The sequence below is a fragment of the Acanthochromis polyacanthus genome, chromosome 19 (assembly GCF_021347895.1).
Source record: "Acanthochromis polyacanthus isolate Apoly-LR-REF ecotype Palm Island chromosome 19, KAUST_Apoly_ChrSc, whole genome shotgun sequence".
NCBI classification, from domain to species: domain Eukaryota; kingdom Metazoa; phylum Chordata; class Actinopteri; family Pomacentridae; genus Acanthochromis; species Acanthochromis polyacanthus.
Genome location: NC_067131.1, coordinates 3,927,238 through 3,944,150, shown reverse-complemented (window position 1 = coordinate 3,944,150; position 16,913 = coordinate 3,927,238). Strand labels below are relative to the sequence as shown.

Below are 16,913 nucleotides of genomic sequence, written 5' to 3'. Positions count from 1 at the left end.
AAATAGTGCATACCTTACACAACATACAAGGAATATGGTTTCAGCTGTTGGTGTCACCCTAGGAATATGGAAAGAGAATAATAATATTTTGTGTGAATGAAATTTTCTGGGTGTCACCAAACTTTTGAACAGTAGTGTATTTACAGTATGTTACAGTACAAACAGAATGAACAGACCAATATATGAATATGTAGATGTGCGAAGAATATAAAATAGATAATCTAAGTCTACTGGTAGGGAATGATACTTATATAAAGAGTATAAATAGCATGAATAGTCTAAACAGTATTAATGCAACAAGATACATGCAGTATATGTACAGGATGAACAGAAAAATCATTATGAACAGAATTAATTCTATGAGACGTGTTATATATGATATAAGATGAACAGTATGAACATGTAGGATATGTGAAGGGGCATATCTGCAGTATATACACAGCATGGACAGGGTAAACAGAATGAATAGGATAATCACTATGACTAGTATGTCCAGTGTAAATAGTAAACACTGTGTGCTGCCCTCAGGTTGTTTAGAAGGTTTCTCCAAAGACGTGGACCATATTAACCAAACCCTTGCTTCACTGTAGGTTTTTGTTTTTGTCTTTTGATTTAATTGGAAGGCCACTAACAGCAGACCTGAGGGTCCTAGAAAGTTCATAGGACAAAACAAATCTAATAAATAGGAAGGCCCAAGACCATTAATGGCTTTATAAACCAATTAAAGGATCCTAAAATCAATTCCAAAACAGAAATTGATTTAAAATGGCAGCTGCTGTGCCAATTAACCTCACAAGTATATGTTTTGAGGTTAAGACCCTTTAGTTTTATTAATGATCTGAATTTACCTGAGTATCCTAAATACTAAGGTCTAACACCCTACAAAAATGGTATAAAATACAACTTTACCTGACAATAGTAAGTATTAAGGATAAGAACCTACAGCAGGGGTGTCAAACATGCGGCCCTCCGGCCACATCCGGCCTGTTCTGTTCTTTATTCATATCATTTTGAAATTATTTCCCTTTGTGTTTGCTTAACAGTAGTTTTTTTTCACTCCAGCTAAATATAATTTTTTATAAATAAATTCCAATAGTTTTAAATGCAGATACATTTTTTATTGCTTATTTAATTTGAAGGGACACATGTATTATCTTATTATATATTATATCTTATTGGTCTCTATGTTTAGGCACTGCATTTCTTATGTAAAATAGTTTTTTTTTTTTTTTTAGCAGTGACTGGCACAAGAATTCTCTTCCTTATTAAAAAAGTTTTTATCTTATCTTATATACTTACCATATTATTAGATTGCTTTTAAAGAAAGCCTTTCTTTTCCTTTGTTTATTTTTGGTATAAGTCCAGACAAACTCATAAAAGCTTAAAAAAACGAACTCTGGGGTTCATTGTAATTCCACACCCATACCCTACGCCCCTCCCCTGTTCCCGACGTCACTCTGACCACGCTCGGTGATGTAACCACGCTAGGATGTGACGCTACGACGGGGGCGCTTGTGACTTGCGAAATGGAGATAGGAGCTGTCCGTGAAAACAAGCCTCCTTGTTTGAGGATTTTGTTCTCCGGTGTTTCAGAAATATCGACGGGCAGGAAAACGGCGACAGCAGCCGGCCGGACATCACCGCAGCAGCCCGCACAGACCTTATGAAAGTAAGTGAGGGTCGGCCGGAGTTAGCCTTTAGCTAGCTTGTTATTCAGGCCAGACAAACAGAAACCCGAAGAAAGTAGTTAGACGTTAGTCAATAGCAACAGCTCACGATTTAACAGTTATAGGTTCTTTATTTAATGGCTATTTCTGTTAGTTTCTCTGTACAACTTTTGGAGAGTCGCTAATTTAAGTCAATTAAACTAATTTAAGAGTACATGTACAAAAAAGCTTAATTTCAACAATCATAGCTGAATTATTTAGCTTGATTTGGTGGAGAAATAGTGTTAAAAATACCAGTAATCGTGGAAATCACTGGTAGAAGTTAATTCTAAGTATTAATTCCTTTATTTTCTAACATTATAAAGTGAATGTCTGTACAATGTAAATGTCACCTCAGGGTGTTTTCTCCACTTTGCCCTTTAACAGTCATTACTTAATAACATTCTGACGTTGTCCTCCTGATATCCTTTCTTGTTAATACAATTCTTCTCTGAGGGAAATAAATAATCATCATCAACCACTGAAAGTATCCCATCGTGGGGAAATGCCTGGGTCAGTTCCTAGTAGTAGTAGAAAGTGGTAAAATTAGTTTCTCTATGTCACATGGTCTGCTTTTTGTGTGTATTTTTTAGTGAAACAAGTGCAAATTGTTTAAAAAAAACAACAACAAAACTCATAAATATTTGGTTCCAGCTTCTCTGGTGCTGACTTCTCTATTCCATTATATTCAGTGGAATATATTTTTTTTTGGGGTGGCGATTGGTCACACAATGACATGACATGTTGTAATTTACAATGTATGGAAAAGTCACCCTGTCATCAAAGTAGTTTTTTATTAGTTTAAAGCCAAACTGGTCCCAGTCCTGACCACTCTGAGCTTATGATGTATGACTAATATTGGCAAAAGGAATCTAAATCTACGGTAAGTGACAAATAATCTGCTTAAAGGTAATTTTTCAAGCAGTAAACAACCATGAGTCGAGAGGAGGTGGTGGCTGGTTACTATTTTTAAGGAAATAAGTCCTAATGGTAAACACAAATAGCAGCAAAAGTGACTAAGTTTCCTGAAGCTGACCGGTTTCTCTTTTTTGAGGGTGATTCATCAGCTCATGACAACACTATAGAATATGTACCCAACATGCTACAGCTCCTGATGCGTTTCACTGGAACGTTCACTCATTGATTTCTCCTTGCTTTGCAGTGCAGCACTCGGTAGGATGATCAGACATCACGAAGAAGATGTGAGTAGCATCCCGCTCTCTCATTAAACATTAATCCACCGTTGTGAAACGTTCCTTTGGTGAAACATCTACAGGGATGCATCAGGCACCCGTTAAGTAAACTCCCACTCGTATGCCAAAGAACAATACCACTCATTGATGCGTTGAAACTCATTTGAGGAACTTTGTTTTTGCAGAAGAAGCATGTGTCGTGCCTGCACAGCAATCTAGATCTCAATCTGCTGGGCTTTACCACGATACAGCAAAATGCAAACATGCGAGCATCAAGTGGTTTTCTTTCGTGTCTTCTGAAACGGTGTATTTGTTTTCTGTCCTTCAGGAGTTTGTTGCGGTGCGGGTCCAGGATCCCCGCATTCAGAACGAAGGCTCCTGGAATTCATATGTAGATTTTAAGATATTCCTGCATGTGAGTATGAAGACAAGTCTGAAGGGCTGAGGGGTAGTATTTTAAAGTACAACGGAGACTGAGTGGGGTATTTTTCTACCATTTACTGAAGTTATTTCTCCTAAAAGTGGGTTTAAAATGTATGACAGACCTGTTAAAATCCTTAAAGTGCGCCCTAAACAGTCTGTGAAAAGTGCTTTGCTTAGAAAATTCTGAAACAAAACACTTGATGCTTAATAACCTCCTCTTGCCCGGTGAGAATTACTCGTAGTCATACACCGGTCTACAAACACGCGCTTTGGAGCTTCAGCTTCCACTTGCCAAACGAGCACAGAGCAGACGGATTCCTTACACGCTGTTCGGACAGGAGCTGACGTTGTTGTCGAGGCGGTAGCCGGCGTTGAGGAATGCTGTGTCAGCGCTGAGGCTCCGTGCCCAGATCGACATGTTGAGTGGGTGGTGACTCAGGAAATTGACTAAAACCATGTGACTCACCATGATCTCACATCGGGTTGTTTGCTGCTGATTGCAAAGTTGAGGTGTGAAAACCCCCAGTGGTGTTTGGTCAGCTGGTTGACAGTTATTTTCGCTGCACAAACACCCTGCAGAAAAACATTTATTACTACATTTATTGCCTCATTTTGTACACAGAGTGCCCTCAATTTAGCTGTATCATCGCACACTGAAACACTCGAATAGAACATTTTAAACAAAGAACAGCTGCAACTAGTAGTAGTTTTTATTACTGATTTTTGTCTAATTGTTGCCCAAACATTTTTAGATGTCAAAAATGAAAATCTAGCCTATTTATGCATGAAATGTGCAGAAAATGTTCAAAATGTCTGCTTAAAAATTACCCAAATAATGCTGCTATAGTGTTACTGCAGCTCTAAATTTCTGTCTGATTAAACAGAAATGAAAAAGAACAATGCTCCTGAGAACTTTCCCTTAACTGGAATTTGTTCATCTGCGGTAAAGACGTGACTTTAAAGAACTCGGCTCCAGTTTTAATCGATTACAGGCTGTCAGAGGGGGGCTTGTTTTGCAGACGTCACTGGACTGTGTCACACGTTACTGGAACAAATCTGACATGTGATAACGCTTCGGTCCCGCCATGAGCCCGGCAACCGTTTGAACAGCTGGAACACGAGCCATTCCGGTCACAGCAGGAATCCCCAAATGAATAAAGCGGCTTCATTGTACTGAGCTGTCACATTAAAGGATGAAGACGCTGTGGTTTTTTACTTCACTGACCTCCCTGCTGTTTGTGATTTTAAGCCTCAAGCGTGAAAACGTACATCCTGAAAAATAAGTCACTATATTTGGTTGTGCTCCATAAAAAATGGTTCAGAGTTTTCTTCTAAACAGCCAGACGTTGGGAGTAAATAATGCATTTGTTTGGAACAGTTTTCTGCAGCGTGATAAATTACATTTGGTGCACTTGTGAGAATTTCTGGCTCCCAGAAATAAAATAAATCAGGCTTTGATACACCGACAGTACATTTGAGTCAGATCAGCTGATTGGATTTATCGATCACTTCGAGAAAAACGCATAAAACATCACCTGCCTTCTGTTTTAATGTGCTCTTACATCACCTCAGACTGTTGCTCTGTGTTTCAGTGCTGCTGAAAGTAACACTTTTTTTTTTTTTGCCTCCTTCCTTCTCAGACCAACAGTAAAGCCTTCACAGCTAAGACGTCCTGTGTGCGGCGGCGCTACAGCGAGTTCGTCTGGCTCAGAAAGAAGCTGCAGAAGAATGCAGGTTTGGTGTAAGTCGACCGTTTTAATGTTTGCTCTTTGCCGAGGCGATAGTAGTGAGCATTCCAGTGTCGGGTCGTCCCGGACCAACAATGTGGGCTGGAGGCAGTTTAACATACCAGCATGTCTGAGAGCCACACTGCACCTCTCAGCTGAAATAAGATGTAAAAACACTCCCGCATAAATTCATCTGTAGCTTTCTGTAACTTCTGAATCAATACATTCACTCATAAAGACATATTACCAATGTAATTTAACTGTACATGCAGACTCATAATCCAGCACAAGACTGAAATCTATTCAGTGTATGGTATAAAATCAATAATAAGGAGAATTTAGACTCCCTAGAATTAAACACACATTGACATTTATCTTGCTCCACTCCTAGAAAACAGCCCATGGAGATAACGATAGATATTTGTGAACAAAACGTGTAAGTACATACCCATTTTTATATCTGAACATGATTAAAACATGCTAAAGAAGGGAGGTAAAGGACAAGATGAGCAGATCAGTAGGTAGCAAGTGCTAAATGATGACATCACACAAAAGCGCATAGATAACAGTCCATTTTTAAATAGATTAAACATTGTGTGTACAGAGTATGTGAGCCTCACATCCTCTGTGAGGCTGACTGAGAAGGCCTGTCCCCTCTCTGTTATTGATCCGGAGTTTGGAACAGTAAGTGAAGACCTGCCAGAGGATTCGGAGGCTGTGTGGAATTGTATGAAGAGGTCAGGCCGTGAATAGTGATTAGTAAAATCTTATAATCTCAAAAACAAAGCGGAGGGATGCCAGAACTGCAGCAGCTTCGTTCTGGGCATATTTCTGTACAAACTATCATCACCAACTCTGCAGTTCCACTTAGCTCCGTGATGTATTTTAACGTCTTTCTGCTCATTTTGGTTTTACAGCCGGCAGCTTTATAGTTTAAAATCACTCTTAATTTAAAAAGCTAAACTGTACGCCACCTGCTCGGCACCAACAGACACAGTTAGAGACGAGTTTGAGGAAACAGTGGAGCAGTTAGCAGCTAAAGAGTCAGATATTTACCAGAACAGAGCTAAAATGACACTGAATGCCGGGTTTAGATCCATCAGGTGGCCAGAAAATGACACTAAATAGACGATAATGTTGCTCCAAAGTCTGCTGGATGGGTGCATAAACAACCATCAGCTTTATAAGGCGATAATATGTCAGAGTTGTGTTTGTAATATAATATAAATGTGCTTGTTTTCATCCTTGTAGACCAGTCCCAGACCTCCCAGGAAAATCCCTCTTCTCCTTCAGCAATGAGGACTTCCTGGAGAGGAGGAGGAAAGGACTCCAGGTCTTCTTGGACAAGTCAGTTCCTGTTCCTCTAAACAAAGCATCAGATTTGCTGTAGAGTCACAAATTTTATTTAATGTGTGTTGTACCTTTGTCGTGGCAGGGTGGTGCACACGACGGTTTGCCTCTCGGACAGCCAGCTCCACCTCTTCCTGCAGACCCAGCTGCCGGTCGGCCACATCCAGGACTGCGTTCAGGGACACACTCCCTACTCCGTGACGGACGCCATCCTCACCTACGCCTCGTCCAATCGGGGGCTGGCTCAGGCTCAGGAGGACGATTCCATCAAGGAGCCCAGTTTGACCGTTTCTTATGAGTCCATGGAAAGGTACGAGGAGGGATGTAAACTCCTCACACAGAGCTAATGATCACCTGTTTACATTTCAGTTTAGATTACTGATGCTTTTATATTCTGGACCATTAGTTAATGAATTGCAGCTTATAATTAGCACTCAGTTTAATGCCAGTACACTTATGAGGCACTTTTTTTAAATAAAGTATTTTAATTCAATTTCAATTTTGTATTTTAAACTTGATTGAACAGTTTGACATTTTGGGAAATTCACTTCTAGCTGGGCAAAAACGAAGCTACTTTTAGCAGCTGGTTGGCTAACTGTCCACCTGCTCTGCTAATGAACAGCATTACCCATAATCCTTGTTAAACCTGCAACTAGTTGTTTGTGCAAAACAGTTTATTAAGATTTAAATAGACAAGCTGTATCATGGGAATTATTCATCTTCAGAAGTGATTTTTTGTGTGCGGATTTTGTAGATAATTTGCCGTTTGCAGTTTTTAAGCTATGCTAAGCTAACCAGATGCTACATCGCCTCTAATACATAGACATTTAAGGGAAATTAATTTTCTAATCTAACAAACAACAGGGTCAATAAGCAAATTTTCTTCCAAATTTCCCCTTTAGTGACGTTAAAGTTGCAAAAATTAGACCTGAATGATTTGAGGAAAACAGCTACATGCAGTTTTTCTGACAGATATTTTAAAGAGAGTCAGTTTTTTTTACTATTTATCAGATTTACCACATGTGATGTAGCGTTACCGCATGAAATATCATCAACAATGTGACTGTCACACAAAGAAGGCGGCGTGAACATGTAGAATCATCAGCACGACAATTTAAACTCTGAGTCACATGTGCTGCATGACTTACACGCTAAATTGCAGCCTTTGCTATTTGCTAATAGCAGTTAGTAATAAGCTAACATCCTCTTATTCCTCTTCTTGTGTCAGCTCTTTAGTAAACGTATATCATGTTGAAGCTGAGAGAAACAAGGTTTGGAAAATTCCAATAATTCATTAAAAGTTTCCCTTAAAAGTTTTATTTTAAAAAATCCCCCTAATTTGGCAAGAAAATTCTTTTAAATATTTTCAAAAAATGACTAAAAATCCTCCCAAAAAATCCTGAAAATATCTAAAACAATTACATTTATATTAGTAAAACTTCTAATATTTTCTTTAAGAACAATCATCAAAAAAATCAACCAAAATCCAGCGAAATTCGCTGGATTTTGGTTGATTTTTTTTTGATGATTGTTCTTAAAGAAACATTTTTTTTACATTTCTTTTTTCCACCAAAATGTTCAAAAATTTCCCAAAAATGTTAAAAATGCGGACGCGAGAAGTTTCACTGAAAGTATATATTTTTTTCCACATTTTCAAACTTTAAAACGGGTCAACGCAAGGTTTAAAATCAATGCACTCAAGTTAACGTACATGTTTCTCTCTTTTCTGCTCCACAGCCCAGCTCCTCATCAACCTTCTACGCAAACTAACGAGACCTTCAGCCCTCAGCTTCTGTCCTGTGGAGACTCCGAACCTCTGGAAGGTTTAACGGAGCTCAGTGAGCAGGAGTCGGTGGAAATACTGCAAAAGAAGAACTCCTCAATAAGGATCTCCCAGAAGAGCAACCATCTGGAGGCCGTCATCGAGGACTGTCAGCCATCAGAGGCGGCTTTTTATCTGGGGGAGAGTCCCAGCTCTGCAGAAGGCACCCAGCACAGGAGCTGCCAGATCCAGACACCGGTGGAGGTACACTCGCCCATGGGGTCTGGATTTGACTGTGGGGTTGAGGAGGAGGTGGAGCATCCCGACACCCAAGAAAATAGAAGGAGAGAAAGTGACAATAATGAGCCTGAAAAATGTGCGAACTCTGTAGTGATTTTAGATTTAAAGGACAGTAACTCTGAGGAACAAGTTGCAGAAAGCAGCTCTCAGGAGGAGGAAGTTCTGGAGGACCTCTGCTCTGAGAATCAGATTTTAGGAAATCATGTAATCTCTGCGGTTAATGAGGGTCACGCTGCAGATGTCGACGACAAAACAAATGAAGAATCAGGAAACAACGAGGAGATGCCACTTCAGCCAGAAAGCCATGACGGCGCCCACAATGTGAACGATGTGCCAGAGGTGATGCGAGATGGTGACGACAAGCTTCCAGGAATAAGAGATAAGCAGGAGCTGGATTTGATGGGGACCAAAGACGAGAGCGACGAGGATTCGCTGCCATCCTCCAACGAGAGCATTGTGAAAGTCAGCGATGAGGAAAGCCTCCACGAGGACACCGAGTACTCTGTCCAGGCCGCTAACGGCTTCATGAAGGCGTCTCCTGAGGACGTGGCTCACTGGTCAGCCGTGGAGGCCTCCAGCAGGAACATTTTAGACCTCCAGATGAACGGATGTCCTGAAGAAAAAGAGGACATTCCAGGGCAGGACGACCTGGATAACCTGCAGTACGTGACCAACATCGGCAGCCTGAGCAAATCCCTGGACGTTCACTCGACCGTAACTGACGGAGATTTGACTGAAAACAGTGATATTAGCATCTTAGAGACCAGCTGTGTGCCTGGATTAGCGGATAGTAAGTTTACAGAGCAGGAAGCCCTGTCCTCGCTGTCTCTGGACGCCTCAGAGGAGACTCAGGAGGTGGAGTTGCGTTAGTCTGATGGATTCCGCTGCAACAATGAATCGTGAGAGTCGTCCTCTGCCAAAGACGCATTCAATCACACAGACAAGGTACAGACTGGAGGTCATGTAAACTCTGCTCGCTGTATACACAAAGTGGTTTAACAGGTCTGTTAGTGGCAAACTATATTTTAAAAGCACCGTATTTACATCTTAGCCTCACACTGTCAGTCATGTTGTTGCTATTGCATTTTAAATATACAGCTAATGTTAAACTATATTTTAATTTACACTCAGGTACATAACATAAATATCGGGCACTGGTTTATATCCTCTGACTGACTTGAGTTACCTTTTGTGAACAGCAGAGGGCGCTGACGTTCACAGAAGCTTCATTTAAGATAAAATAATCCTTTATTGATTGGGAAATTCAAGTGTTGCAGCAGCACAGGGCAAATACAAGGATACCAGGGTAGTAGCATGCATTGGGTCCAAGAATTACACAGTTTTAGGACAAACCAAGGGTCACGTATAATAAAAGAAAAGGGGAAACAATATTTCTCTGATATTTCAGTTTTGTGAGCTAAAGATGAAGTAAAACGAACATGTTTGGCTCATTTTTTTTCCTGAGATTATTCTAAAAACCAAACACTTGACGGACAAATTATGACTGGAATATACACTAAAATTAAAGGGTAAGTTCACATTTGTTTACAGTCTATTTTAACACAGGACTCCATGAACGTTAGGGTTGAAACAATTAATCGATTGGTCATCTTCTACTAAATTAATCTCCAACTATTTAGAAATTTAATTACCTGATCTGAGTCTTTTTTTTAAGAAAAAAAGTCGATTCCAGCTTCCTAAAATTGAATATTGTCTGGTTCTTTATGACATTAAATTCATTTCCCAACTCAAACAACTAATTGAATATTTGAAAATATAACAAATTAGTTGCAGTCCTCCTGATCATCAAGCAGTACTTTCCTGATGTGATTTTAAAAAAAGAAACTTAGAAAATGGACATTCTTCAGTAGACAAATCATGTGGGTATTTTCAGAACTTCTTGTCTGTTTAGTCCCACTTTAACTCCCTTTAAAAAACTCAGTATTTCTTTGCCGAGCTGCAGTGAAAAGACAGGAAAAAAAAAAAAAGACTCCACTTGATTTGTCTACGTCAGACAAAATCACTCTGAATTGACTATCGCAGACGGAAGGAACAATTAAAGCAACCGAAAACCGTTTCACTGTACATTCGGGTGCATTTCCTTCAAAACGGACTCCTAAAAATGAACCCATCTTTAAAACCACTGGAGACTGTGCACGGCTATTCCTGTTTTCACGTCCTCACTCATGTAAATCATGATTATTTTAGTCAAAAACTGTGTCTGAATGTTGTTAGAAGTTAAAGAAACAGCCGGTGTAGAGTTGCTGCTCAATAATCCTGCTACAAAAGACACGTCTCACTTGTCTGTGCCTGTTTGTGTTGCAGCATTTAATGAATCACAGGTGAAAGTCGCCACTACAGGATGTAAAGCTTCGACTAGAGAACTATCACAGATGGACTTAGATATTTAGACCGAAGCCAAGCAGACACATAGGTGACCTCTTTGCACACACAGCAGCATTATATTTATGAACAGATCTGAGATTTGAACAACAGCAGCGTGACTTGAAGTGGTTAATTTACTCCGGAACCGCCGTGCAGGAGACACTTGAGGCTTGTGACCTTGATTCTGATGTGCACTGTTGTAATATGTGCAGTTGTTTTACTGGATTTCATTTCTTCATCTGGCCTCCCTGATGAGAAAAGGGATGAATCACACAGCGCTGCCTCTTTTCTAACCAAGTTCGGTTCATTAAGACGAGCACTGTTTGTTTACTTTTTTCCCGGATCTGTGAGCCTTAAGTCCAACTGGTGCAACACATGTGTAATATGGCTGCAAATGTTTCCACACTACTGCTGTTTGTGCTTCTAATTACTTTTCAAAAGGGACCCAGAGGTTTTATTGTGGTGTTTAAATGTCAGAATTACACTTTTTTTTGTCTTAGTGTGGCGATAGTGTCAGACCTACTGCAGCAGGTGGATTGTAACCTACTGGGTTTTGTTTTCTTTCTACACTGTAAAGGACTGCAGGTGTATTTTTTTGTTTCTTTGAAAAAGTTTTCTTTTTTAAAAGGAATGTTTTAAAGCAAAAACCCCCCTTTCAAATGAGACCTCCCTTTTAAAACATGGATCTACAAGGGTAACGCTGACATCCTGAGTGATGCATCCATGTAAATATGCAAATTGTAACCTTATTTTATTTCAAATAAACAGGTTTTCTTCCGTACTGTGTCGCCTGTGGCTGGGCTTTGTTGTGCACCTCTCACCAAACGGATACTAGAGCAATCCTGCCACCTAGTGGCAGAAAACGAACAATGAGTTTAATAATTAAAAACACCTAATTGCAACTGGAAAAAAAAAACCCAGACACAAGCAGGTAATGTTTGGTTTCTTCAGAACATCTTTTTCAAATATAAGATAATGTGTTTTTGGAATAACAGTTTGAAATATTCTGCGTATTGGAAATCAGCAAGTGATGAAAGAACTTCTGCTTCAAGAGGAAATCATTTATAAGTCACTAAAAATCTGCATGTTGCTAATTTTAGCCAGCGGATTAATAAATGCATCGGCCCACAATTACTAATCATTCTCAACTAAGGGTGCAGCTAATGGTTATTTTCATTATTGATGCATCTATCAGATTTTTTCTGAATAATACATGAACTGTTTAGTCTATAAAAATGTCAGAAAATGCTCTTTGAAAGTTTCACCAGCCCAAAACAGTGACTTAAAACACAAACTTAAAAAAACACACACACACATAAGAAGGTGTAAATATAGGTATAATTTATGACTTATCAAAATTCCTTGTGATTAATTTTGATTAATTAGCTCATTATTTCAGCTCTAGTTTGCACATCAACATAATGCAGGCCTTTATAGTGTACAGGAACAACATTTACAGGACAGAAATTTACCGCCTTTTAAGAGGTAATCATGCTCAAATTACAAAAGATTATCTGACGGATCCGTGTGTGAAATTTGCGGCTGGACGTGGCAGTGGCGGTGGCTGTAGAAGAAAATAAAAAACACCATCAGAGGAGCGTGCATTAATAATTCAGCGTTCATTTTAAGCCGTGCCCATCAGTGCAGCATTAGGGAATCATTTTCTTAAATAGGACAACTGAAATCATGCTTTTGTTGCATTCATACACTCTGAGCTGTTGGCCGTCGCAGCATTTATGCAGTTCTTCTTCCGGCCAGCAGATGCCACAAACGGCAGGTCAACAACTGAACATATCTCAGCGGCAATCTGGACGAGCACCAGGGGGACCGTTTCTGTGTATTAGGCCACAGTAATGGTCCATAATGCTGATGATAAGAGAGTGCCTCGGTACCTGTCGCAGCTCAGAGGATGTAGGCAGGGTGCAGGAAGTCCTTGGGGACGATACCGACGGTGCCGTTCAGCTCGCCGACCCACCAGCCGTGAATGTTGTACTCCTGGACCCAAAATGAACAAATAAAGAACAGTGAGTCTCCGAGGGGTCCGGGAACAAAGCAAACCAAGCAGGGATCAAGCACCAATCTCACATTTTTATTTGATTTGAGAGCACCGTTTATCCCGCATTATTAACACAAGAACAACCATTCGAATGATTTGAGCTGCAATCGCACGTGGCCCCAGTCCTTTTTTATTGGACACTAAAATACTGGAACTATCAGGTGCACTGCTCACACTCGACTCCAGCGAAAGGAGAAAAGCCGGATCCCGTCCACGAGCAGCCATGTGCAGTATTCTAATAGACATTTTGGAGCATTAGCCTCCGGGGCTTTCATTCAAAAATGAGCCAAACAGTAAACAAGGCTATCGAGACAGTGAGCGTCGAAAATAAAACAGCTTTTTTTAACTGCACAAAAGCCATAACCACAGCTGGCCTGTTTCCCCAGACTAATTATAGCCAGATTTCATGTCTGTGCTGTGATTAAAAAAAAAAAAGAAAACACAGGATCAGACTTTTTCATGTGTTTGTATGCAGAAACCCTGGGTAATATTAATAATATTAAATCCTGTCGACCCAGAAAAAGGCCTCAAAAAAGTGAAGAATCTTTTGCTGACACAATTTTCTACATAAAATAAATACCTTTATGGCTTTTTTTGACAGGCTGCAAAACAAAATAAGCAATTTGGGGAAATCTTTTTTTTTTTGGAACTTTTGATGAAGTCTTTACTTTTAATTTGAACATTTTTAACACCGAACAATTGCTGCTGAAAATATAACTGATTTGATTAGGTAATAACAATAAAATTAAGGGGTTTATTACTGTCTGACTCATCTTTATGCAAATAACAAATCACATATTTGGTGCTTGATTTAAAAAATAAAGTCTGGAAGAAGACCTGAAAATAAAAGTTAGGAAAAACTAAGTGCTGTTGCTTGAGGCTAAAATCTGGCCTTAAAAATAAAAGTTATTCTTATTAACAGAGGCCTAATGTAAAGATTCATTCCTGTTGGTTAAATCAGTTACTATTTTTATTTTTGTTGCACTTGTTGGAAGCATAAAAAATCAATCCAGGGCTAAATAATGTGAAAAAAGATCATATGATTATGTTTTTTATTTTTACAGATATTGCAATAGGATTTTGGTGCAAATTGTCATTTTTTTCCATTTGCTTTCCACAGAAATAAAACTAACAGTTGATTTTTTTTGCAGTCTGCTTCGAACAATCATATTTCCTTACATCTATGGAATATGATTTTTTTTAGGGTATTGTAGCACCACAATGCTTTAATGGTTTGATTTGACACGTTTCAACTTTACTAAAAAAAAAAAAAAAAACGCAGCTCCTTCTTGCTATCTGACTGCTTCATTCGGTCATATTGTGATCCTGATAATATTTTGAATAATTCGTAAGCTCTAAATTAATAGTAATGAAAGATTCATGTAAAATATTAATACACACATAACTGGTAATTCTGACTGATCACTAATACATTTTTTAGAAGTGAAAATATCCTTTTTCAATGAGTTTGTGTCATTTTTTTTCTAATTTAAAAACTCTTTCATTTTTAAACTATTTCAGTCCTCTCATGTAAGACTGAAACAACAGAACCCTTCATTCGTTTAAAGAGTTACGTCAAGCTGCACCTGATCATCTGATCCCAACAGTCGGGCTCTAACTACATCTGTACTGGATCAATATTTGGCCAAAGACCAGAGGGACGTTAAAGCCCAGCGGAGGAGGCACCAGCCGGCCCTCATCTTCCCGCCCTGATGGAGCAGAGAGCCGTGGACGCTCATCTCTCCTGAAAATGGCAGTTTGAACGGTTCATCTACACTGAGGAGAAGATGAAGCGTTCCTGTGTTGCATATGTGCGAGCAGACACGTGTAGAAATGTGGTTCTGTGGGTTCGAGTTGTAAAAACACGCAGTGACATGATGAAATGTCAAAGCTTTAGCCGATCATCCCGACCTGACACCTCTCTGCAGCCAGAGGGATGAGGCCCGCGGCTAATGAGCGGTGTTTGGACAGCAAGGATGAATGAATCGCTTCGGCGGTGATAAACCACAAGACTCAAGTGTTCCTACAGCACAAACAGGTACCCACAATAAGCAGATTGTCCACCCAGGCCTCATCGTTCTCCCCCACGAACCCCACTGACAGCTCTGCCCGCGATGTTGCAGTGTGCTTGGCTCTCTGACAAGCCGACAATTCGCTGTGTGTCTGAGCTCGTAACGAAGGGGAAAGTTAAGTCCGAAATGGTCTTTTTATGCTCCCCATAAGACTGTGGAGGGGAAAAGCCCGGTTGCGGAAAGCTGGCTCTGGTTGCCATTCGAGGCAACATGAACGGAGGAGGAGGAGAGGGGAGACAGACGGACGGGGGGGAGGCATCGGAGAGAGGGAGCGAAACAGTTTTTCTCTCCCTTGGGGGCGTCGCAGCACTATTCCACCAACCGTAGTGACAGAGAGTTTTATTTATCTCCGTGGCCCATCTGTGCAGTCGGTCTCAAATTCTCCCTCAGAAAGGTCTTTTGGATTATCAGCGCCGCCATTTTAATACAACTGCTACATCACAGAGTGGGTGCCAATGGCGGTGGAAGTCTGTCAGGCGTGCAGAGTCCATCTTCCTCATACTTGAAATGGGTTCATCCAGAGTACACCTGCTGTAATAGGGACATTCCAAAAGGCGTGGAGAGTAAATTATCCAAATGACAAAAACTATGCTAACTCCTCAATGCCCCCCTTCCCTTCTGTTTGTTTTCTTCTCTTCTTTTTGTTTTAGCCTTTCAGGTGCAATTCTGTATCTGTGCACTGATTGGAAGTTGTTGAGTTAATCTAACATGGAAGATGCACTGACTCCTGGGAGATTTTCTGTGAGGACGTAGCGGGATACAGCTGGAGATGTGACATGTATCAGAGCCGGTGTTTTTGCTGCAACCTGGCTGCAGATCCGGCTGACTCTATGAAGGGAGGATGAGGAGGGGGGGGGAGCCGAACAGCGCCGTGTCGTGGCGGCTGCGGCGCGTTGACTCGCTGACCTCCCGGTGACTCCTCCGCCGAGAGAGCGGGGAATGGGTGTGGGCGGGGCGGGCACTGTGAGTGGGTTGCCATGACAACACCTGCAGTGTACCGGCGCGATCGTTTATTTACCACTCAGGGGGCTGGCTAATGGTGGCATTCTGATAGGCCCATCGCTCATGTTCCCGACCGGAGGACAGATTGACAGCTACCCGAGCCTGAAGCGGGGAGAAGGTGAGTCGAGGTTGGCTGGCTGGATGCGGTGAAAGACAATGGGCGAGGCAGGTGACGCCGCCATCGTACGCCGAAAGCAAAACACGCGTCTCTGAAAAACGCACCGTTTTGGGAGTAAATTCTGACTCCGTGTCCGCTTCCTTTTTTCCTATTTCCCCTTTCTCGTCTCACGTCGCACACATCCCAGATGAAACGCACACACTCGCACACAATCCCAAATGCATACAAACTAGGGGGAGTGCTAATAAGCCTGACACATGAGGCATCTTTCCTCGGCCACCAGCTGACTGAGGCAGGCCTTGGGCGTGATGGAGCGCAGGAAGTCTCTCATTGCCCTGCCGCTGAACCCGCCGCCTGGGTGTTACAATCTCTCCCCTCCCTCCCCCATTTCCAACCCCCCCTTCCCCTCTTTCCCTCCCATTCCATCTCTCCTGTAGCTCGCATCCTCTCTGTTTCTATTCCGGCGTTTCTCCTCCACGTAGACTCATCAGATGCACTGCAGCTCAGCCCGATAAAGAAACATGCACAGCTCCACCAGCCTCCTCACCGCTCTGCGATGGTCCCTAAAAACTCCATAGATTTCTAAATTATGAGGATTTTGAGCCAAAACAATCTTGTTGAAATCCGTCTTAAAATACTCCTGCATAACAAGAGATCGAAATGGCTACTTAGTGTCCATTTTTTTCCAAGTGGGCTTTTAATTAAATCAGTGAATTGGCTTCAAATTGGAAACATGACAGAGGATGAGAACGTTTGAAAATATCTCAGGGACGATGAGATTTAATAAAAAGAAAACCTACTCGCTCCTTTCTAATGCAC

The 16,913-nt window shown here is 41.0% G+C and overlaps 2 protein-coding genes across 3 annotated transcripts in view; one reads left to right on the top strand and one right to left on the bottom strand.

Moving 5' to 3' along the window:
• The first annotated feature begins 1,473 nt into the window (after positions 1-1,473).
• On the top strand, positions 1,474-11,627 carry snx11 (sorting nexin 11). Of its 2 annotated transcripts, none has more exons than XM_051939533.1 (7): positions 1,474-1,669; positions 2,874-2,908; positions 3,228-3,314; positions 4,963-5,063; positions 6,301-6,396; positions 6,485-6,709; positions 8,137-11,627. In XM_051939533.1, exons 2-7 carry the CDS (start codon positions 2,885-2,887, stop codon positions 9,329-9,331), a joined length of 1,728 nt encoding a protein of 575 aa, XP_051795493.1. In that variant the 5' UTR covers positions 1,474-1,669; positions 2,874-2,884; the 3' UTR covers positions 9,332-11,627. The 2 variants fall into 2 exon arrangements, with proteins under 2 accessions (XP_051795493.1, XP_022050250.2); XM_022194558.2 differs by having other exon boundaries at positions 2,869-2,908.
• A 543-nt stretch (positions 11,628-12,170) lies between these two features.
• The window catches only part of skap1 (src kinase associated phosphoprotein 1), a 29,225-nt gene continuing 24,482 nt past the window's right edge, over positions 12,171-16,913 (bottom strand). The window contains exons 12-13 of the mRNA XM_022194561.2: positions 12,739-12,841; positions 12,171-12,410 (exon numbers count right to left, since the gene is read on the bottom strand). Of these exons, the coding sequence (XP_022050253.2) occupies positions 12,749-12,841 (93 nt within the window). The 3' untranslated portion in view covers positions 12,171-12,410; positions 12,739-12,748. The remainder of the gene's footprint in view (positions 12,411-12,738; positions 12,842-16,913) is intronic.

Excerpts from the sequence above, each read along its gene's own strand:
- snx11 (XM_051939533.1), top strand. The coding sequence starts at position 2,885 with ATGATCAGACATCACGAAGAAGAT. Across the intron at positions 2,909-3,227 it reads TCAGACATCACGAAGAAGAT|GAGTTTGTTGCGGTGCGGGT; the intron begins GTGAGTAGCATC and ends TCTGTCCTTCAG. Across the intron at positions 6,710-8,136 it reads TCTTATGAGTCCATGGAAAG|CCCAGCTCCTCATCAACCTT; the intron begins GTACGAGGAGGG and ends TCTGCTCCACAG.